Source organism: Buteo buteo, chromosome 1 (assembly GCF_964188355.1).
Source record: "Buteo buteo chromosome 1, bButBut1.hap1.1, whole genome shotgun sequence".
Lineage (NCBI taxonomy): Eukaryota > Metazoa > Chordata > Aves > Accipitriformes > Accipitridae > Buteo > Buteo buteo.
Window position 1 is genome coordinate 53321250 of NC_134171.1, and position 23525 is coordinate 53344774.

The 23525-nt window shown below is 38.7% G+C and overlaps 1 protein-coding gene across 4 annotated transcripts in view; it reads left to right on the top strand.

Annotated features, from left to right (window-relative positions):
- Positions 1-23525, top strand: part of SMARCAD1 (SNF2 related chromatin remodeling ATPase with DExD box 1) — a 47874-nt gene that overhangs the window by 15050 nt on the left and 9299 nt on the right. For all 4 annotated transcript variants that reach the window (XR_012650796.1, XM_075030727.1, XM_075030734.1 and 1 more), the window contains exons 5-13: positions 1826-1889; positions 6186-6274; positions 8886-8975; positions 9631-9715; positions 11214-11605; positions 18917-19119; positions 20351-20441; positions 21681-21780; positions 23285-23344. Coding sequence is in view for 3 of the 4 variants with exons in the window: in XM_075030727.1 (XP_074886828.1) it covers positions 1826-1889; positions 6186-6274; positions 8886-8975; positions 9631-9715; positions 11214-11605; positions 18917-19119; positions 20351-20441; positions 21681-21780; positions 23285-23344 (1174 nt within the window). In the remaining variant the exon portion in view is untranslated. The remainder of the gene's footprint in view (positions 1-1825; positions 1890-6185; positions 6275-8885; positions 8976-9630; positions 9716-11213; positions 11606-18916; positions 19120-20350; positions 20442-21680; positions 21781-23284; positions 23345-23525) is intronic.

Below are 23525 nucleotides of genomic sequence, written 5' to 3' on the forward strand. Positions count from 1 at the left end.
ATGAAAAGGAATGTAACAAAAAAGAGAGAGAAATAAAACCCAAGAAAAGACAAATGATGCACAATGCAGTTGCTCACCACCCACTGACTGATGCCTAAGCAGTGATCCACCCCTCCCAGCCAACTTCCCCCCAGTTTATATACTGAGCATGATGTTCTATGGTATGGAATATCCCTTTGGCTAGTTTGGGTCAGCTGTCCTGGCCATGCTCCTTCCCAGCTTCTTGTGCACCTGCTTGCTGGCAGAGCATGGGAAACTGAAAAATCCTTAACTTGCCATAAGCACTGCTTAGCAACAACTAAAATATCAGTCTGTTATCAACCTTATTCTCACACTAAATCCAAAACACACTGTATCAACTACTAAGAAGAAAATTAACTCTATCCCAGCCAAAACCAGGACACTGAGATACTCTTGGCCATTGTCCAATGCACAATACAAATCAACAGTAACCTTATGATAACTTATTACAGTAAAATACACTTGTAGCAAGGTTACTTTTCAGTGCTGATGTGTAAATAGGTTTCACTAGCTTTAGTGTTCAAAGCTAAATGTGTTTAAATTAATCTGTTAAGTTTCCTGGTTGTTGAAATGTCACTAAAGTAATATAGAAATTTTACTGGTGCTCCTTGCTGGGTGTTTTTTTCCCAGTGGATCAAGCTTTATGTTTAGGCTCTCTACAGTAGGAAGAAAGAAGGGGTTGCAAACAGCAGTTTTGGAATTTTTTCCTGGACGTTGTAATGAAATTTACAATGTAGATGTTCAGAATGTATGAAGTTTCAGTTTTTGTCCATGAAGAATGTATTTAAACCAAAGAGTGATAACAGTTCATTGTAGCTTAGAAAGTAGCTAGAAATGACATGTGTGTCTGGCTGCTGTTTTGTGACTGCAGTGGTGTTTTTAACTACTCAGTGGTACGTTGTGCTGATGGTATTTATTCTCAGAGTGCAAGATAGCTCCTGTATCAGTAGAACTTTGTAGTACATAGAGGGTGTGCAAATTTTTGTCCGCAGTTACATAGCCACAACGCTTTTTGAAGGAAGATGGAGAATCTGGAACAGTCTGTCCTGACAAACGCTACGCAACTGATGAAGGCTGTTAAGGAAAAATCATGAGCCTTTTGAAAAGGAAATTGTGTGTTCCTATCAAAATTGTAAGATGCTGTTTACAAACATGGACAGATACTTAGGAATTGGGATTCCTCATAACTTCATTTTTTATGTTTTTTCGTATTTGTAACCTTTAGGCCATTTCCTTCTGTTGCAGTTATCTCACTTGAAGAAAGCATTCTAAAAGTCTCAACGTCCAATTAATTTGTAAAAATGATCTGTTTTGAGATTGCACATAGATGGAGAAAGAATCTAGGACTGCAGGGAAGTATAGATAAACTTTGAGGCATGTTAGCAGTGTCATGAAATGTGCTTTCCAGAAATTGGCCAGTGTGACGTAACAGTATGCAGACATTTTATGAGTTAAGAAATCAGTTTTTTGGATCATCTGGTTTTGTGATAGTAACATTGAATAGGCCTTGGAAAAAAGCTTTTAGGTAAACCTGCATAGCATGTTTGTGAAGTAGGAAAAAAGCGACAATAAATGAGATTGTATTAAAAAGGTTTTCCAGTAGGTTTTTTTAAAGTGTTTCCAAATACAGCTTATGTGATCAGTCTAGCTAATTTGGTACCTGTTAATTTTGGTTTTGGATTTTATAATACATGTATTTTTGATGTGTTTTTTAAAGTGTATTTCAATCACCCTGATCTGTCATTATCCTCCATTGTTCTACTGGATTAAATCTTACCACTTAGCAGTTGACTTTTTTTTGCAGTTGATACAATCAGCACGCACAATGGATGAAGCAATAGCTGCTGGTTTGAAGTTCAATGATGAAGGTATGTTTAACAAGAAAAAAAAAACAAAAAAACTTTAGAAGCTGTAGCTAATTCAGTGAAGTAAACTTGATTGGGAGGTATTTAAAAAGTGGCAAAGCATAGGCTAAAAGTTATACTATTGTTTGTTTATTGTAATAATACAAACCTGAAATTACAGGCTTTGCAAGAGGAAAGATGAATAGAGGATGCGGACCAAAATCCAAAAATAGAACAAAAAAGGGAGTTTTTTCTGTGAAGCTCAGGATTGCTTTACGTGTGGGTCCTTAAGTGATTTCTGTTCTTGCTGGTGCCTTCTTTGCCCAGAAGTTGAGCCAAATAGTAATGAGTTAGCAATAGTAATTCTAAATGTTGTAGGTGAGAAATCGGGTGGTATGAAAAAAATATACTGGAGTATGTAGCCACTCATAACTAGATATTGTTTGCGTCAGGGTCCATCACAATTTTCTTTTCAGGCTGACTTCAAGACTTGCTTGTAATTCTGAATAAGAACTATTAGTCTTAAACTGTAGACAAATCCCCATGGTTCTTTAGTAAAACATCCCCCAAACCATGCCTTTGAGCCCTCAGAGCTTATTTAGGGTTTTTTGTTCTGCATCTGAATTTATATAGTCTCATGCTGTTATCAAAACAAACCAAAAAACCCAACACATGATGTCGGAGTGTGTAAGCATGTAAAAGGGTCATCATTCTTGGGCTTTGGGTTTGTTTCTTGACGTCACCTAAGTCCAGGGCTAAATCTTTTCTCTTATATTAATCTTTTTGACTGATTTACTGGAGTTGGTGGGGGAAGAATGGAAGGTTGGTATGAATATTAACATCGTTTATAAACAGCAGTCTCCATCTGTTTGCAGTTCAGTTGTCCATGGTTTTCCTGAGAGATTGTCATGGTTTGGATATGATGGAAAAAGCTATTTCTGATCACTCTCGGTTATTTTAGTTGTTCTAAGAGGTTCATATGTCTTTTCATGTAGTATCCTATGTATTTGGAGGCAATATATCTAGAAAGCTCATGTGCTGTGGGAGAACAGTTTTACTCCCTTTCTAAAGTAGAAGATATTTTGCCTATTTGGTTCCCCCTGTTGTATGTACCGTATTTTCATCTTCTGATTTTTATATGCAACTTCAAAGATTTCTAACAATTATCGGAAAGCTTTAAAACATTGGGCTAATTTTAATGAAAGGTTGCTTTTGTGTTTTGTTTTGTTGTTTCTTTTTTTACCCAACCAGACCAACTTTTTGAGATTATCACTGTGCATGATCAGAGTCTATAGATGGGACTTCTTGGATGCTGGCAATAGAAAACTAAAGCTGGCATATTGTTGAGGGACATACTACTTCTGAGTGCTGCTGTTCCTGGAAAATCCCTTCCTGGAAGACTATGATTACTTTTCAAGGGTTTTGATTAATATTAAAACAATTTAAGCTAATATATGTCCTTAAACTTTGTTGCAGTTCACAGTGTTTGAACTAAACCACTTTGATTTCTGGTATGTAGGTGCTGCCTTTTGGCCATTTTTGTGTTCATCTAAGAATGCTGTTTCACATCCTTTCAATATGAGCCCACAGAAAAATCTTCTTGGCAGCAAAATTCTCACTAATCACAGCTGTTGTATAAAATATTTAGTTAGGAGTAAGCATGCCTGAAAGTGATGGTATAAATCACCTCATTTTGGACACATTTTTTAAAAATGGAGACATTAATGAACATCTGCTTATCTATGTCAATTTATGATATGCTTTACTTGTTGTGAAGTGCTCACTGTGTGAGAGGTCAGGGACAAGATCCAGTTTTGTGAAGCATGGCTTTGCTAAAAAAGCGTGGCTGAGGTCCTCGAATTTTTCTATCCTTTCAAAATGACAAACTCGTATTTATAGCCCAAATTTAGTAGTTGTATATAGCTAAACTAAGAAGGACTGCGAATGACTTATAAGTATAAAGATTAGATGTGACACTCTGAAAATGTGTATGAAAAAGATGTGAAGTTATATTAATACCTGCTGCTTGTGATTTGTTTCTGGTGTTGTTTTCCATACATCTTGAAAAACATGAAATCAGTGAGGGTGCTTCTGAGCTGAAGCCTCATGTAAACCTGTCTGATATTCACTGCTTTTTGAACGGGCAGAAATGACTGTTTCTTTTGTAGTGGTGGGGGAAGTCACAGTAATAAGTTGGGGTTTTTTTGTAGCGGTAGCAGCAAATAACAGTGGAAGTAACTACAGATGCCTCTTCAAATTTTGAAACCCTGGAGCTGCTTTTCTCGTTGCTTGTTAATGATAAAATTTATAGACAGGACAAGAATTCCTCGAAGTCCCAGTGGGCCCTGCCTCCGCTCCAAGGATGCTTCCCGTCTAGCAGTAGTAGAGTTTCTTCATCCCCTCAGCTGTATGCTTCCTTAACACAAGAAGGGATAATTAAGTGTACTTTGCAAAGTGAATGTCTTCTGCAAATGACAAAAAAAAATCCCAACTTTCTGATGTGGTGGGTTTCAGAAGACCACAGGTTGATTTCTGAAGAGTTCTGTGTTGATAAGTTTCCGAGACCATGGTTATCCAGATCCTTTGCTACAGTCTAATTGCCTCTAAAATGGCTCATGCTCAGGCTTTCTTCAGAGACTATTGAGTGCTCAGCCCATGACTTCAAAGCAGGGAGATCTTTGAAATACTCTTATATGGAGCCTGTGTATTTTTTAGGGCAAAGAGGTTTGCAGGGTCACTGTTCGTATTACAAATTATCCATCCTGAGTGCAGTTTTAACTGAGCTTAAGCAGTAATAGCATGAGGCCCCCATGACTTAGAGAGCTTTACCCAACAGCAGCTCAACAGCCCTTAGCTTTGATATCAAGACAAACACGTTACTCAGACTTAAGCTAGTAGCATGGCTTTTCCTGGCAATATTGTTTAAATGAGGTTCTTGGGCAGAAAGGTCAAGGTCTGAATGGTGAGGGAGAGCTGCCTCCCCTCCATTGGCACATTCTTGGGATGCTTTGAACTGTGTCTCTTGCATATATTTATACTGATATATATAAAAATACATAGACTTTGAAAAAAATCTTATCAGTGTTTTCTAGTATCTCTTGCCAAATCCTTCATGAAAGGAAGAATTGCCGATGCTTTACTTTTCTGCCTTTGGGATGTTTTAATGTTTTATTTTAAAAAAATATTTATATGTCACGTCTCTGTTGTCAGAGAGAGTGAATGAGTCTAGTAGAAAGTTTATTTGAAAATATTTCAATGCAAAATATCTTTTTGTGCAAAGATATGGCTACTTAATTTTCCACAACTAAAACTATTTTGATCATCTGAACAGTCTTTTGGATTGGAAAGTAAGCGTGCTTTTTGTGTGTGTGTGTCTGTGTGTGCTTGTTCCCTGGTCTCCTTTGGCAGTCTGGGAGGGCAGGTTGGCCAGAGATGCTAGTATCAGACATCAAAGCTCTGCAGGCAGTCATTCTTGGAAAAAAGATACAACTTGCAGTACTAGTCCAGATCACGGTCTAGAAACTTTTACAATAGTTTGGTCTGGTAACAGTTGCTGCTTCAAGCAAAGTGAATGTGCAGAAATAGTGGTAATGTGCTCTTTCCTTCATGAGCTGTGCACGGTGGCAGTCAGAAAATGTGCCTGATGGCGCAGGTCTTAATGCTAAGTGATAATCTCTTGATAATCACTGGGGCCCAAAAACATTCAGAAAGTTCTGGCTTATATGGACTGTTTGTAAGTAGTATAGTTATTGCTGATGTTTAGTTATCACTGACTTAATAGGCACAGTTTTCTTTCAGACATTTGGAATTAATGTTGAAAACTGTTTGGTGGTAACCTCTCTGGTGTGCACTTGAGCCAGAAATTAGTCATCAGCACTTCCAGATTGGCAGTGGTGTACATATTCCAACTTATGATTGGGGTTCAACCTTGATTAAATGCCAACTTTCCAAAAGCAGTGTACTTGAATAAAGACAGGCAGATACATACCTTTATGCAACTTGTGTGTAAAACACTTGGCAATTATAAATAAAGTAAAAAAAAAAAAAGCTGTTTCAGTTATGTATGTGAGGTAATCGCTTGATTAATTGCCAAACTACTAAAGAAAACTCAGACATAAATAAACATACTTTAAAGCAGATGCTTTGCTTGAAGTTTCAATGTATCTGTGGACTATAATAGGAAACTATTATGGAGACTGGTAAACATCTTGTGCAGTTAATAAATAGCTACTATAGTGTTGGTTGAATGATCCTACTGTTTTTGGGGTGAGCTTGATGAAAGTAATTAATTCTTCTTTTCTGCCTCAATTCTTTTTAAAGCTGCCTCTCGTAAAAGGAAACTAAAAGGTTCTCCAACAAATTGCAAAACCAGAAATGAGCAAGTCACAAAAAAGCCAAAAGCTAATTACGTAAGTACTGTTTTTTCTCTCTGTGCATTGTAAAATAAGTGGAATTAGCTGACTTGGCCAATGACAGTGGTGTCATGAAGTTGGTGTGTTTTATCAGAAAATCCAGTCAAATTCAAATCTTGCCATCTGAATGAGGTTTTTCTACTTTCTTCTCCTTGGCAATTCTGAATGGAATTACCTGCTTTGTTCTTTAGCATTTGTGGATTTGTATCCCAATAGCCTGTTCACTGCTTTTGTGGAAGTAAGTAGTTGATGGCAGGTAGCAGTATGTGAGGCTGTGATACTATTCAGTTCTTGTGAACATCAGTGGGAGTTAAAGGCTACAGATCACCTTGCCTCATCAGGTCATTCCTTGTGTTTCCTCAAATAGATGAAGTTTAACATCTGTTGCTACTGTTCTGTGTTACAGAAGTAATGTTGTTTATGTATATATTTGTGTTGTGGTTTAACCCCAGCTGGCAACTAAGCACCATGCAGCCACTTACTCCCTGACCCGGCAGTGGGATGGGGGAGAGAATCAGGAAAAAAAAAACCGGGTAAAGCTCACGGGTTGAGATACAAACAGTTTAATAGAACAGAAAGGAAGAAACTAATAATGATGATGATGATAATAATAATAAAGGGATTGGAATATACAAAACAAGTGATGCACAATGCAGTTGCTCACCACTCGCTGACCAATGCCCAGTTAGGTCCCCAGCAGCGATTCCCGTAGGCCGACTCCCCTGTTTATATACTGGGCTTGACATCACACGGTATGGAATATCCCTTTGGCCAGTTTGGGTCAGCTGCCCTTGCTGTGTCCCCTCCCAACTTCTTGTGCCCCTCCAGCCTTCTTGCTGGCTGGGCATGAGAAGCTGAAAAATCCTTGACTTAGACTAAACATTACTTGACAACAACTGAAAGCATCAGTGTGTAATCAAGATTCTTCTCATACTGAATCGAAGACATAGCACTATACCAGCTACTAGAAAGAAAATTAACTCTATCCCAACTGAAACCAGGACAATTTGAAACTATGATTTAGGGAAATCTTTAAAGGAATGAATTGGTTGCATTTAAAGGAATGATTACTTTTGATCTCTGCTAATAGATAGGACCTATGTAATTATCCTGGTGCATTCAGGTTGGTATTTGGCAGATCTTATGCACAGTCCTACAGTGTTGTCATGAGGTCAGCTCCCAGGCATCCCAGTAGACATCCTTGAAAACCATTTAGGGTAGAGAAAGGGAATTCTACAGTAAATACTGGAGGCTGGATGGAGGATGGTGACTATCTCTGTTGAAATTTAACCAAAAATTGTCCTCAGAAAAACAATGAAGAAAATGCAGAGTTTTCCATGAAAGCATAAATAATATTACTCACATAGTCCTCTACTTCCTGGAGGACAGCTGTGAAATTTGTGAGGCAAGATTTGCCAGAATTTGGGTTTGTTCTTTCTCATGAAACCCCTGGGTTAGGTTACAAAGGAGACTTTACTGAATTATTACCCAGCCAGACTAGCAAACAATGCTTCACTGGACCTGGTTTCATGCAGCAGTTTGATTTCTGTGGTTAACAGTTCCATTACAGTTAAAAAGGGAAGAATTGGGAAAAATAAAGCAGAAACATGGGTTTTTAGAATTCATACTAGAGAATCATCGTGAGAAAACTTGCAGGGTTTTCTTCTCACTCTTCCTTTTTGTCTTGTTCCTGAGAATAGAACATACTTTTGCCAGCTATTGTACATACTGTAGCTGTACTCTTAATAATACCATAGGCTCGTTGAGGAAAGGAGCTGTCCTCTGTTACTTGGAGTGCTTCTGGGTGATCTGGTTTGTGCTATTTCAGCAAATGGCATCATTCAGCGAAGTAACTATTGATCAAACCTGTTGGCATCTCTGCTGTAGATAAGTAGATCTGTAACCACTTTGCATTCAAAGCTGTGCGAAGGAAGTTGCATAATTCTTTGTGGTGAATACATAACAGAGCAGCTTGTGGCATGTGGAAGTTTTGGTACTTATTCATAAGAAACCTCCCTTTTTGCAGGCTGATAATAGCTGTTAGTGAAGCTATTGTTGATGAAAACTTTTGCCAGCTTTTGATGTGACTCCATGGTGCTGTGACACAGTATTTGTGGATTTTTCTTTTTACCTGTAAATCTTCACATAAACACACCATTTGACATGTTTATGGTGGGTTAAATACTGCATGCTTGGTAATCTAACCTAAGTGACTGACTGTTAACCATGCCATCTTCTGCCTTAAGTATCATGCAGAATCACTACTAACTTTTTGTTTTAAAGAAATACAAACTAGATAGTTCTAAATTATTTCTATTTTGGTATGTAACTTTGCACTGTGTATGCTTATCAAGTAAAGAATGCCAGTCTTTTATGACTGAAGACATTTTCTATGCTTATGAAAGTTTTGGTCTTTTTGATCATTGGCTATGTATGAGGAATCGCTTCTGCAGCTTGGATTTGTCTTAAGTGCTTTTGTAATTTAGAGTGGGTCTTTAAGGGTAAGCAATATTGATTAGGCTTGATTGTTCTGAATTGTTGGGGTTTTTTTCTGTTTCTATGCTTGTAATTTACATTAAACCTAATAGGTTTCTTTTTTTTAACATAGCTGGATGAGTCAGAACCCCAAAGACAATGGGAGAGGCAGGAGATGCTTGTGAAGAAGCTGCAAAATACATTCCCTGGATTGGATAAGGAGGTGAGCTCATGTCTCCTGATGGCATATCAGGTTTTGACTTCTTAAGAGAATTGCAGCTGTTGATAGTCCAAATGAAACAGTCCTTACACCAGCAGCACTCTTGGAAAGAGCCCAGGGTAGGAAGGTCTTCTCTGTTGCTGCTTTTGGAATGTAATTTGCCCTGAACTCAGAGCAGTTGGATGTAATCAGCTCTATATGGAACTTCTCATCCTACCTTTTTGGTCCTGTGACAAGCCTGGCATAGTCAAATTTGATGACCTATTATAAAAATGCGTGGAAAAATCATCCCTCCCTCTCTCTCACACTCTTCTCCCCTGGACAACTAGATATGCTGTGCACTTTGTATTAGTTTAGTACCTGACGATACTCAGCAACTGGTCAGGGCATTTTAATATTGTGCTTTAAATTGTTGGAAGCAAAGCTTGATTATGTGTGTTCTTACCCTTCTGAAAAGTGGAGTGCAGCTCTGCCTAAACTGAATGTATAAGGGTAAATTGAAAGGTTTTTCTCCTCTGGATTTCCTTTATTTTAAATCTGATTTACAGGGGCTTTCTTTGCCGTGTGCAATTAAGTGTTAGTGCCTTAACGTTATTATGCACAGAAATTTAGCTTTTGCTTATCTTACCACAGTACAAAATGTCTTATCTTTTACTAGGAACTGAGAGATGTGCTTCAGGAACATAACTGGGTGTTTCATGAAGCACTGGAGGCCCTGAGAGTATTTGCAGAAGATGATGAGGGTAACGACAGATTTAAAATCCATTTTATCCCGAGATAAACAGACTTGTGATACAAATATTTTCTAATGTCCAGCAATAACAGTCCTGACAGCACTATGCCTAGAAACTTGCACTGATACTTGAAAATAGTATTATGGGGAGGATAAAAGAAGGAAACTCAATTCTTCTGTTTTTTGAAGTGTCATGATTTTTTTTATCTTGCTCTCTAAGTAGCGATAAATATCTTTGCTTGCTAACACAGATTTATATAAGAAGTTGTAAGTACCTGTAGGTATATCATAAAATATATTTTGAAATGTGTCAAAGCTGACACCTGCTCCCTTCCTGCTTGTTTAAGAATAAGTTTTGTTTTTTAACTGGGGTAATTTGTAGATCAGTAATTGCAAATAACTGCGTAGGTGACAAGTGACATATGCTATTTTATCCTTTTAAAATATATTCTAGGAGAGAAAAATACTAGAAATAGGCCTTAAATTGTGTAACCAATTTATAAATACCCGTGCATTAAAGGTGGTAGGGAGCAAGAACCATGATTCCAGGTAAATCTGTGAGTTATAACTTAAACGCTATTTAATGAGTTGATTATTTTTCAGTGTTACACAGCTGTCAGATATCTATATGTTTTGCTGTATCAGCTATTTAAGTATTCTTGGGATAGGATAGTATTCTTAACTGGATTCTTTACAAGTAGAGAAAGCTATCAGTATGCATGAGGTTGGGTCCTTGCCTGCTGCTGCTGCTGCTTCTGAGAAAGCGGACATCAGGATTGGAGTCAATCAGCAGCAAGCTGAGATTGGGCAGAAGAGAAAGCGTTGCAAGTGCTTTCTTCTAAAGAAGGAAGAAAAACTCATACAAGTCACTTCTGAAAATTACTTGCTCACATTCTGTATAAATAACCTCTATCTTACTTTAAGACAGTAGGGTTATTTTTGTCTAAAATACCTCATTCTTCCAGTTTCTTTAACAAGTGCGTGTTTTTGTTGTCCCACCTCTAATGCTGTACTGAGATGCATTAAAATGGAAAAAGTATATAATTTTCATAGTGAAACTAGGCTTGTTTTGTGAAATCAGCAGAATTAATATCTCTGCAGTCAGGTGGAGTGGGACCAGTATCTCATCCCAGCGATACATCAGAGTTCTTGCCTACCTGCTCTTACCTTGGAGCTTTTGCAGCTGACACATATTACATAGTGTTGATCATCTGTATTTGAAGATAGTTACTTAAAACCTTCTGCTATTTGAGCAGTATTCAAATTAGTTAGTATTGCTCATCTCGTACTCACAGTTGGTACTATTTACATGTTTTAAACAGACTTGCATGGTGTTTGCTCCTCTCTTCTTTTTTTTCTTAGTAACACCTGCTGTTGAGTTGTTGTGTATTAAATACTAAAATGGTGTTTTATATCTATATAGGTTTTATTTTGGAAGAACAGTGGGTTTTAATTTGCACTTAACCAGTACATGTTGACTTGTTGCCTTCTACGTGTTGCATGCATAGGTATGGGATTTCCTCCCAAAAGTGAAGGTTCTGACTGGACTGAAGCCTCCGCCAAGAGCAGAAGTGATGAGAGTAAAGAGAAGCCAAAGCAGAAATCTACTGGGAAAGAGCAGAACGGCATTCGGAAAAAGGACAAAGGCAAAAGGAGCATTTGGAGTACTAAAAGAGAAACAGAAGAATCAGAGGACGAGTCAGCTTCTGAAGATGGTGGTAGCTCCCTTGACGAGGACTACGGCAGCAGCGACGAAGTGATGGAGGATGGCTACAAAGTGAAAATCCTCAGCTTCCTGCAGGATGCTTCCCCGAGTGAACTGGCTTTGATTCCCCAGTGTTCTCAGAAAAAGGCTCAGAAGATAATAGCGCTCCGGCCCTTTAACAGCTGGGAGGCTCTGGTAGGTCTGCATTCTTCTTTTCCTATCCCCAGCCTGCCTAGAGTCAAGGTGGCTTCAGCCTAGGGAGGCTTAGATGGGTGGCCTTATCCTGATTAGGCTAAAATGCTATGTTCCTCCTAAGCCAATAGCATTTCAAATAGTGTCATATGACCTGATTTTGAATGAATTAAGGGGTGATTTTCCTGAAAAACTCAAGCTGATTGGCTGACATTACTGTCACTCACTCTGTAGCATAGAAAGTTGGTTGATTTCACTGCAGAAGAAGAAATTAGAGCTTTCATTTGGGAAGGAGGTGTTTGCTAGCCTGTTCTGAGCTCTTGTAGCTGAAAACCCATGCAGGAGGCAAGAATGTGGCAGGACTTTTACTGCAGACACTTGAATAGCAGCAGCAGCTTCCAGGGTAGCTCCATGACTGAAGGTGCCAGCATGGATATTTTCAGTTTCATACAAGAAACAGTCGTGTGGGGTTTTTTTGGTTGATTTTTTTTTTCTTTAATCTACTGCAGCTTAGTTTCTAGCATGGTTTTGCTAGCTAAGTAATGCAGCCATTTTTTAGTGGCGCGAGCTGCTGTGTTTTTATTAATAAAAGGTAAAGTATAAGAAGGCTAAACCACAATCCACAGCAGAAGGGAAAATGATACCTCTTGGTAAGTAGAATATCTACTGTCATTGGGATGTTACTTTCAAATGTTTTCCATGGTTTGTTTGTTGCCTTCACGTTTCATGCAGTTTCAGTTAACTGCAAGACTTCAGACCTATAAGAGCAACATCCTGGTAAGAAATTTGAAGTGTATTACGGCAGATTTTCTTGGTTTAATGTATTAGTGCTTTGGATTTTAAAGCGGTAATTGAGTGTAGGCCCTCTTACACAGTAATTGGTATGTTTTTTCATCAGTATGCCTTCTGAAACCTCCCCCACAGATGTATGCAAGATCTGCTTGTATTTTTTTCAGAGCAGAACAGAACTTCCTCAATATGGGTAAAACAATAACATTTATTATTTGGTGTGTGAAATGTTTTACCACAAAACAGTAAGAGATACTAACCAGATTTTTAAGGAAAACAAAATGATCTTTGTACGTTGGTGTTGCAAGGGGGGGAGATGAGAGGAGCATACTTAAAAAATACAGGGTGCAGGTATGCTGCAAAAGAAATCCGTTTTGCCCCAAGCCTTTGGCTTCTCACAGAACATCTGTCATACGGCTATTGCTTTCTAAACTTGTTGGATTTTGCCTGAGCTTAATTCTTTGCAGAAATATTTGCTACAGGGCTGTTCTCCTTTTCTCTGTGTGAAATATTTAACAGAAGAAAAGCTGCATGGGCCTGTTTGTGTTCAAAATTTGTCTTTCATAAAGATTGCAGCTGTCAGCAACCACATGTTTATGTAGTATTGTGAATACTTGCCCAGAGTAGTAGTTTGCAGCAGATCTTAGCAGATGTTTTGTATCGGTGTGGATTTAATTGTTTCTAAAGATCCAGTAGCTCAGTGACCCAATATTTTTCCTACTAATTAATAAGCATGGTAGAATAATGGAGAGAGCTGATTCACTTTCAGCATTAAAGAAATTGGCTTAGTTTTAAAGTTTCTTTTTACTGTAATGGTATCTTTTGTAACACAATGTAAAGCACTAGAAGTTGTTACCACTTGCTCGTTATTAGAATTGAGGAAGATCTTAAGGCTGTCAGCCTGAGATTAGGACTAAAGCCTACTTACTTGGAAATTGAACATCTTATTCCAGGAAAATGTAAATTAAATTTATTTTTTTTTATTCTAGACAAGCTTTTTAAGTTGGACTAAGAATTTTTTTTCAGGTGGATTTAAATGAACTTCAAGCTTGTGAAGTTAAGAATGCTTGAAAATACTTATTCCTTGGAGCAGATATTTAAGACAAATGTTTAGCTTGATCTGATAACACTTAAAACACACAGGAAAAAAATTTAACAAACATGCTTCTCAAAAAAAAAAAAAAAAAATTGAGAGACCTGAAAACATCCTTGCTTATGAGGATTAATTCCCTTGGCAATTTAGAAATGCCCGTACTGTAGATCAACTACAATTTCCAGGAGGGTATTTTTAGCCAGTTTTCAGTGCTGGAGACGACTAGCCAGGATTGCCTCCTCTCAAACACTAACTTGCATAAAGAGTGCTCAGGTATGTCCTTGAGGCTTTAGGTGTCTGTCTGCTTGTTCAGAGAAGTGATGCTTCTCTGTGCAAGGACCTGTGGCCTCTCCCGAATGTGTTGTGTGCGTAGGGAGAGTAGTAGGTCACAAAATAGATTGGGATGTGTGCTCTGAGGGAGCGTCTTTCTGAGTACTCCTTGTATTCACAACTCGAAATTGCATGTTGCTTTTTGAGGGCAGTAGGTTTGAAAGGGTGGTCCCAGGTGCCCGTGCTGTAGAAGCAAGTCCAAGCATGGAGCTGGGACACAAGAGGAGGTGTGGTGACCAAATGGGAGATGCCGGAGCAGTAGTTCATGAGGAGCAGCTCTCCCCTGCTGGGAATTGGGGATTGTAACACAAGGGGAGCAGATGGGGATGCAGGGGTAGGCAAACTAAAGGGCGATCAGCAGAACGCGGGGCTGTGAGGGCTAGGAGGAGAGGGAGGGAGGAGCACCAAGAACATGGCTGGCTGTGGAGGGCAAGGCGAAGACAAGGGTCCAGAGCAGACTGCAGGGCAGCGTGAAGAGGAAAGTTTACCTCCCTGTGTCTTGGTCTGATGTCACGTGTTAAGTAGCTTTTGTGCACGGGGCCAGTGTTCAGTGATGTTTTCCTCTCACGGTGCAGGCCTGCTCTGTACCGGCTTCACGCTCTACACCTCCTCAGGACAGATGTGTTGGTAAACCGGCAGCTGTTAGAGATACCTCCCCTCCTGGTGGGTCCTTTCCTACATTGGCTTCCCACCTTCCTCTCCTGTTTGCTTCGGGGTCCTGGTGACACCCCACTGGCACACGTTATGGGCTGGCAGACAGCATGATTTCTTTCCTTGGTGGAAGCACTTCTGGGCACCCATCACCCTTCCTCCTCACCCTCACTCCTGTAAAAAACTCGTTGGCGCTTAATTAAGTTTTAACAGCACTTTTTTTCCAGACTGTTGGAATTGGCCAGTGTTGGAAACAGCAGCTCTCAGCACCATTTCCTCAGCAGACAGGCTGTAAACACGGTCATGTAATGCCTGTTCTGTGTGTGCCAAGGAACAAGGGCAGAGCCAAGACTGGCTCCGGAAGGAGCCCAGCTGAACTTTTGGGGTCTGGGGAGGCGTCCTGTTCCTTGGCCTGTTGTATGTGCCCAATGCAATTTCACACTGCCCCTGCTAGATGCAGGGGTATGAACTGGAGGGAGTTTAATGCTGTTTAGCTTCTTATTTTTAAGGTTTATACCTGTTAACTGCTTGAATTTCCTTTTAGCATAGAAACATATGTATCTGAGTTTTGCTGTATCCTCTCGTTTCTCTCATTCGTGGTATTATTCTACCACAAAATAAACCCTCTCTTTTTACATTTAAAGACTTTATGTGAATTAAACAATGTCTATTGTTTTTAAAAATTACAAATTCTTAAGGAGTACATGCAGGTTAAACTGATGCAAAATATTGCATAGGAATTTTGACATAGCATATTTTTATCTTATCACTTTTAGGGGAATGGGAGAACTGAGCAGTCAAAGATGGACTTACTTGTGCATCATATTTTGTATACTGCAGTAGCATATGAGCTAGGAGATACAAACTCAGGGGAGGGTAGCTTTGGCTTTTTTATCATCTCTCATTTTGGTTGGTTGCACATGTACAAGCTGCTACAAAAACCAAACTAGAAGAAAATCCAGAAGCACCGTGGACCCAAGCAAACTGAAGGGAAGCAGCAAATGCATCAGGGTAGAAGTGGGAGCTGCTTAAGGTGGAACTGGAGTTTGTTGATGGAGATTGAGGCTGCCTTTCACCCTTAGGCAGTAAAGTGAAATCCTAAATCGCCTTCAAGTGGTGTAAAGTAAGCCTGAGCAGAGCATGCTGGTGTGGCGGTTATACAGCATGGGCAGTGCTGCAGTCCAGGACTACAGTGGACCTTTCTTCGAAGCATGCTGTGGAAGCTCAGAGGTTCAGTTGTCTGTGAAGGTCTCATGTTTTTGGACCTCATATTAAAAAAAAAAAAAAAAAAGCCTGGGAGCATGTCAGAGCTTCTAGTAAACCAAAGGCCACCTGAGGATCTGCTTTGTGTTCTGCACGACAGCATAACATAGTGTGTTTCACGTGTAAACCTGTGGCTAAAGTTTTTTCTTGTTGTAACTTGGAGATGAATGTTAATGTGTTGACATGAAACAATACAATTTCTCCTAATAACAGATGGCTTCGTTCTCCATACCTTTATTTATAGATTACAGGATTTATATTCATGCCAACCAAAGCTTTATGCATCAAAACAAATGTTGAAATTTTTTAATTGCCTGTTAAAAATCATGTCTTTACATCTCTCTTTATTTCTTAAGAGGTGTCTATTTAGCAAACTTTTTTGCAAGTGTTGACAAGTGTGCCTTAGCCTGGTTTAAGCTATGAGTGTTGGTAAACTTCCTGGGTTTTGTTTAAAATGGAACAAAACCACAAACAAACCAAACACCCCCAAAACTGTAGCGGCAGGCTGTCAGTAGAGGGCATCACTCCATTTATTTTTTTATTTCTGTTGGAGTCAAAGCATAGCCTGCTTGTACATTTCAGCTTAACAAAGCTTGCTTTTATTCTGCAATGTGGCAATATTAATCAGTTACTTAACATGTAATAGCTAGATCATACAACCCCTCCTTTTTTTAAGGAAGGAATTCTAGAATACATGCCTGTAAAGTCTTGTGTTAAATTTTAACTGATCCCTGATTTAAGATTCAGAAAAAATCTGTGGAAATTACTTCTGTTTTAACAAAAGAATGGCAAATCCAAAGGATCTTGTATTCTTCAATTCTTTAAATCCATTAATAAAAAAAGAAAGATGTCTGTTCTTTACTGTGAAATATATTTATGCATAAATATGCATGAAAATACTATAATTACAAATATGACCCCAGTTACTGCAGAAATAATTTTATTAGAAGGTTTTACACTTTTTGTAGATGGCCCTACATGGAATCCAGGAGAAGCTGGTGGGCCTGAAGGGCCTGTTTTGATGCAATTTGAGGCTTCTTGGCTCTGAAATGAAGAATATCCATATTGTAGTAAAGATACAAAGTTTAGAGAAAGGAAATGTAAAGTAACTGGTGTGGTCTTGAGGAAGCAAGTGGTAGAAGTAAGGCTTCTGTGTCAAAATTAATAATGCTTTATAGTTTAAAAGGAAAAAATTAGGAAAATTTAAGTTTTAATTAAAGACATGGTGTCACATGGCAAGTCTGTGGCTGGCACAAGGTTGTGAGAATGAGACTGGTGAGTAGCAATTCTCAATACAAAAAAGAGATCAAGAGCTCTTGGAGAAAGCATGTGTTCATGATTGATGTAGGAAGGATTGTGACATGGAGCCATTTTAAAAAAAATAAAAATAAAAACTGATGCTAGATTAGATGCATCTTCTAGCAAGCATGAGTGAAGCAACCTCTGCTCTAAGTAGTAGACTCAGAGTACAAAGCAGCAGAGGAAGTTAGCCTTGGTCAAGGTGGGAACACATGTTCTGGAAAGATGAGGACATGGTGGCAGAGCAGTTACAGCACTTAAAGATCTCTTCTCAGCCAAAATAGGAGGGAATACGCTATTGCGGGATAGGGAGCCACAGTGATACTGAATGTGGGCTGTCCACATGTCTCAGCTGCAAGCTTTTGACTCAAACACTGGTGTGCTCAGGAGTGGTGGAGAGGCCTTGTGTTAGTTTGTATTTACATTGAGATTCTGGTAGCTTGACTTGTCCTCTGCCAGCTTGCTTGCTATGATGTTTAGAAAATGCATTTGTGTGGTTTATCTTGTTTGTCCCTCTGTAAAATGAGGGTAATACAGACATGAAACACACACATGCTGGAGAAGAACATGCATAGCCTGGAGAAGTGAAGGCTCCGGGAAGACCTTATAGCAGCCTTCCAGTACCTAAAGGGGACCTTCAGGAAAGCTGGGGAGGGGCTTTTTACAAGGGCATGTAGTGATAGGACAAGGGGTTAATGGCTTTAAACTGAAAGAGGTAGATTTAGATTAGATATAAGGAAGAAGGTCTTCACTATGAGGATGGTGAGGCACTGGAACAGGTTGCCCAGAGAAGTTGTGGATGCCCCGTCCCTGGAAGTGGTCCAGGCCAGGTTGCATGGGGCTTTGAGCAACCTGGTCTGGTGGAAGGTGTCCCTGCCCATGGTGGTGGGGGGGGTGGAACTGGATGATCTTTAAGGTCCCTTCCAACCCAAACCATTCTGCGATTCTATGCAAAAAAAATGGAGAAATTAAATGGTGCTAAAACCTTGTCAGGATGATGGTACTGCCCATGAAAATGTGTTGGCAAGTGCTAATGACCTGGTAGATTTGTCTAAGTTTGTGTTTTGTAGATTTCACAGGAGGTCAGGTTCATTGCAAGAAAAAAGACTTTAGGTAAATCTTAGCTTAGTGAAGAAATTCTCCTCCAACACTGAAATGTGAAGAACTGAAAAGAATGAACCAATTCTGGTTGATCTTTTGGGCCTGTCAGTACTTGGTGATCGCAAAAAACCTGACATGGTTTTGGGAAACTTTTTAGCCATTAAATCTGGGTTGTTTTTTTTTTTCAGTCTGCCTAAATCCGTTTTGAATGTGCCATTTGTGGTACAGTTAGAACTGGAACTGAGTAGTGCTGAGCTCCGGACAGATTCATAACAAAACCTTAATAGCCTTCTTCATAGGTTGGTTTGTTTTGATGCCTACATTGTGCTTACATCTTACACCTTTAGTATCTAATAGGGATTGCTTAAGAGGAAATCTAATGATAATCGGTACTTTTTTTTTCCCTTCCTTTTGTGGTTTTGCTCTGTTAGTGAGCCTGGCCTTCAAAGCTTGCTTTGTGCTGTACGTTGCCTCTCCTTGAGGATGTTAAGAGTTTAAAGCTCCTGTATTTTATATTAGAAACTCTTCAGACAAATTGTTTCTTTTATTTTAAGGTATGTTTTACAGTGTGAGGAGCTGTAATGCTGACCTTCCATGTGGATTCACAAAGTTTTGCACTGGGCCAAGCGTGTAAGGAATATTTGAAGTTTTGAGAGGAGATTGGGATGCTGTTGCTGTCTGCTACTTGAAATACTTGCTGCCTGCAGCAGCTGTGGATTTTCACCATAGCACCTTTGCTGCTATTACCACTGTTCATAGTTGGGTTTTTTATTATTATTGTTTTGCAGTTTACAAAAATGACTAAGACTACTGGTTTGTCAGAAGACATAGTGTGGAACTGCAAGATACTGCTGAAGGAGAGGGACGTGGTTCTAAAGCTCATGAATAAATGTGAAGACATTTCAAATAAACTGACAAAACAAGTAACCAGGATTACTGAAGATGGAGGATGTGGATGGAACATAGAGCAACCCTCCATTCTGAATCAGAGGTATCTTTCCATTTTTTATACGTACAAGGGTTTCAGATAATAAGGTATACTTGAATACTGGGATTTTCAAAACTGCAATCTCTGAAAGTAGAGTTGCAAATGTTTGACACTTACCAGCTCTCAGTGAGCTTGATAGCAATGTGCAATACTTGAGGGAGTACAATGAATGTTTTTAAGTGTATCAGGAAAGGTGGTGAGGAGGATAAGAACATAAAACCAAAAAGATATAACAGTGCTCAATACCTTGTTTTACTTCTTGCAGTTTTTGATGAATGTAGAAGCCAACCTTGAGTGATGGGATCATGAGTTGTCAACTTGTTTCCAACAAAAGGCCAAACAAAACTGTTTCTGTAAGGGGGGACCTTTTATTTCAAAGAGGCCAAATTGAAATGAACCTGAGCAAACTTGTGAAGTTTATCAGCTGGACTGAAGGCCTTGGTTAGGAAGTTCAGATGTACAAAATGATCTAGAACTCTGTATCCAGTGGGAGGGGCACCAGGGATGTGTTGGGGGGAAGGACTAATGTCAGAGAGGTAAATGGCAAGGATCTCCAAATGGATATTGGGAATAAAGAGAGAGCTTAGGAGGAATGGAAACAGGTATGGTAGGGGGCATTATCCTAAGGGTTAGGAAGCAGAAGGGTGGGTGAAGTGGGAATGGCCAGAGTAGCAACCTGGATTAGACTTGGAGGCTGTTAGTGGTAAATAGCAAAAGGATTTTTCAGCTATGTCAAAATAAAACCTGAGAAGAGGGAACTGTTTGGAGGGAGCCTACCGGTGATGTTTCTTCTTTGGCAAAAAATGCTGAACTGGGTGACTTGCTGTTGAGTGTGTTTTGTGGCTTGTGTGTGTTTAGTTTTTTTGTTTGGTGCTGACGCCACTAAAGGGCACTTAATTTTTTGCATATTTTAAAAATGAGCAGTTGTTGAGCTGCTTTTAACTGGTTGTAGACCACTTATTTGAGAAGAAAGTTATTTATTGTAATGTTCATTTTGATGATTTAAGATGTATGAAAATTCAGATAAACTACTTACAAAGTTCAGAAATGCTCTTTGGTATTCAGGTGACTGATTAAATAAAGTTTGTGTTTTTCACTACACAAGGAGATCTGAAGTGCATTAAAATATAGGCAATGTTAAACTTACCATTCTGTGATTAACATAAGTGTAAAGTTATGTTTCATGGAGAAACAAATAAAAGATGGTTACACGTTAAGCTTGATTTCTTAACAGTTTGGAACTCAAGCCGTATCAGAAGATTGGTTTGAACTGGTTAGCACTGCTGCATAAACACGGATTGAATGGCATATTGGCTGATGAAATGGTAAGTGTGAAACTGATCATTTAAGAATAGTTAAAAGTTTTGCAAAAATGACTTTGTTATATTCTTTCATTTCCTAGAAATGCCAAGCAGAAGATAAGTAATTTGTTTTAGCTTGCATAACTTAAATTGCAAACAGTTTCTCCAAATGTTTAGAAGCTGCTGAGCTCTACTTTTAATTTGAAAGTCAAAGGTAGCCTAAGATTCATGGACACTGATAATTACAAGTCATGTCGTATCTTCTGATGCAAAGGAAGCGGTTTCTACCATAACAGGTTATCCTCAAACCATTCTTTTTAATAGCTCCTTGCACATAAATAGAATTCATTCTGCTTGTCCAGCATTTAGCTGCAGGGAGCCCCTATCTTCTACTTTTCTCCATTAGTTTCAAAACAGGTAGTTAACAATACAGAAAAAGACTAAGTGCATAGAAACCTTTTCTGCTTCTCCAGCACTTCAGCCATCTCTTGTCATTACACTCCCCATAAGTTTTGAAATAAAAGCTTAGGGGTTTGAGATTTTGTTTGATGCTGACACCACCGGTAATTGTACAACAGAACAAATAGTGATGCAGCTGCCAAATGCTAAATTTGTTGTCAGTTGCTTTTAATCCTGGCTGCTGTTCATCTTGTGAGGAACCATGAATGAATGGATGGGTTTGCTTCGCTAAGACTCAGGCAGTGTTTCTCAACTTCCATATGTTTTGTATTTTTAAGAACTACCTTATGTGGATATTTTGTGGTAGGTAAGATAAATTTTTAAATCCATGATGCAGAAGACAGGAAAGTGAGTATTGGTGTATACATAGGCTTATCTTAAAGAAATCCGATTTCCATATTAAATTCCACTTCAGAAATAGCTGGAATATTCTTTGTACAACTGGCTCAAATGGAAAGAAACAATTCGCTTCCAAGTAATAATTTGTCTGCAGCACTGTTTCAGGAAGGCAAATTTTTGAAGAAGATTTGAGGGATGAACTTGAACTAAAATGAAAAACTTCATAAATGGAAAAGATGAATTCCTGATGCTCAAATGTTGAGCTGAAAAGATAATTAAGTTTGACTGTGATTGTACTTAAGAAGGAATTGTCTTCTGTAAAACAATGTGGTTAAAGAGAACAATTTTTCTATGCAGATTTGTAGTCTTTAGTTAACATTGACTACGCTGTAATTGTCTTATGAGTAAAAAACACTATGTTCTACAGATTGTAAATTTTGTTTAAATGGTTTTGTTTTCTCTTAGGGCTTAGGAAAAACAATTCAAGCTATTGCATTTCTAGCTTATCTCTACCAAGAGGGCAATAGGGGTCCCCATTTGATAGTTGTGCCAGCTTCAACATTAGGTAAGTTACAAGCTTCAAAATCATTTGTTTGTTCAAAACAAAAAAAAAAATCATGGACAGACTGTGAAACAAAGATAATTTTGTGAAAGAAAACTTAATTTTCTTATGGTGATATTCAACTCCTTATGGTGATATTCAACTCCTTAAGTAATTTGAATTGGAATGCAAACCATACTGAAGGCAGGCTTGTTCTGAATTAATTAGACCTAACATGGATTTTTTTTTTATATGCTCTGTATGCTTCACAAAAAATAAAGCTGCTTGTTACAATTTGAACTTGTTTAGCAAAGTAGTCTTTTTACTTACTGAATATTGGCTGAAATTCCTAGTCTTCAGGCTATGCTTAGGATTAGGTATCATGGCATTTGAGACATTCAATGTCTTTTTTCCTCTTTGCTGCACAGAATCTGTCAAAGCAGATCAAAATCCTAAAATCATGAGGTTGACTTTTAGTTGTGTATTTTAGTTGTTTAATGACCTCAGTGAAAAGCAGGAAGAATATGGTGGAATAAAATATGTCAGCAAAGCCAATGAGTTTGAGCAGAAACTAGTTCTCTGTGGAGTTAACTTTGGTTTTGTTGACTGATTATAGAAAGGAGAAAGTGGCAAGTTTAATTTAGAAAGAAAACGTTGCTTTTAATACAAAATACTTATTTGGGCTTCAAAAATTTCTCTTAACGCATCAGAAAAGCTTCTGGTTGTTCAACATAAATTGCTGTTTTCAGTGTGCTTTTAAAATCCACCAGAAGCCTTTTTTTTTTTTAAATAACTCTTAAAAATGCATGTTCCTTAAAACCTGAGGTGTAAATAAAGGTGCTTTTGTGAAGTGAATCGTAGAGGCTCATGAATTGCAGTGGCAGGTTGGCCCAAGCCATCCAGCACAGGAATGCCTGGGAAGCGCGGTCTATCTGCAGCTTTCCTGTCACTTTTCTGGAGGTGTCTCCTCGGCTCTGATCTGGGTCCTGCCTGGGTCACATGGAATTTACCAGAGACCCCCCCTTCTGCTGTGGTTTGGGGTCAGCATTTGTTGACTGTCAAGCAGTTTCCCCTTGGGCATGGTAACCTTGCTGGTGGCCGCTCTGCTGGCTGTACACCTGGAGCTGGGTCGAGTTGTCAGACTTTCTTGCCTACTCCCAGAGGCACTGTCTCTCCTGAATGAAACACTTCTGGATGCGAGTACTGAAAAATGAAGTGATGTGCTTTCTGAGGATTTAGCCATCTAGGGAAGAAATTGGGCTGAAAAGTTAAATATTGTATTATTTTTTTGTGGTGGTTACAGACTGTTTCTGTAGGAGTTTAAAGTGCAAGCTGGTTAAGCAAGAGTGAGTTACAGTGTGGTCATGGGTTGTTTAATTTCCCTAAATATTATTCTTGACCTTCAGGGGAATTTAAAGGTATTTGCTTTCAAATCAGATGTTTGGTTTAATGTTGAGGTGTGTCTGAAGTTACATAAGACATAACAAAGGATAAATTACTTGGGTTTTATTTTAATGATGTCTTACAGATAACTGGATAAGGGAAGTTCATCTGTGGTGTCCTGAACTGAACGTCCTTTTTTACTATGGTGAGGAATATAATTTACGAGTGAATCTAATAATACAGTTGCTTGCATGGTTAGCCTAAGAAAAGATGAATTGCTCATGGAAGCATTGTTTTAAGACAGTTGTTTAAATACACATATTTATTGAATGTATTTGTGCACTGTCTTAATTTTTGTATGTATATAAATATATGTAATTGTACTC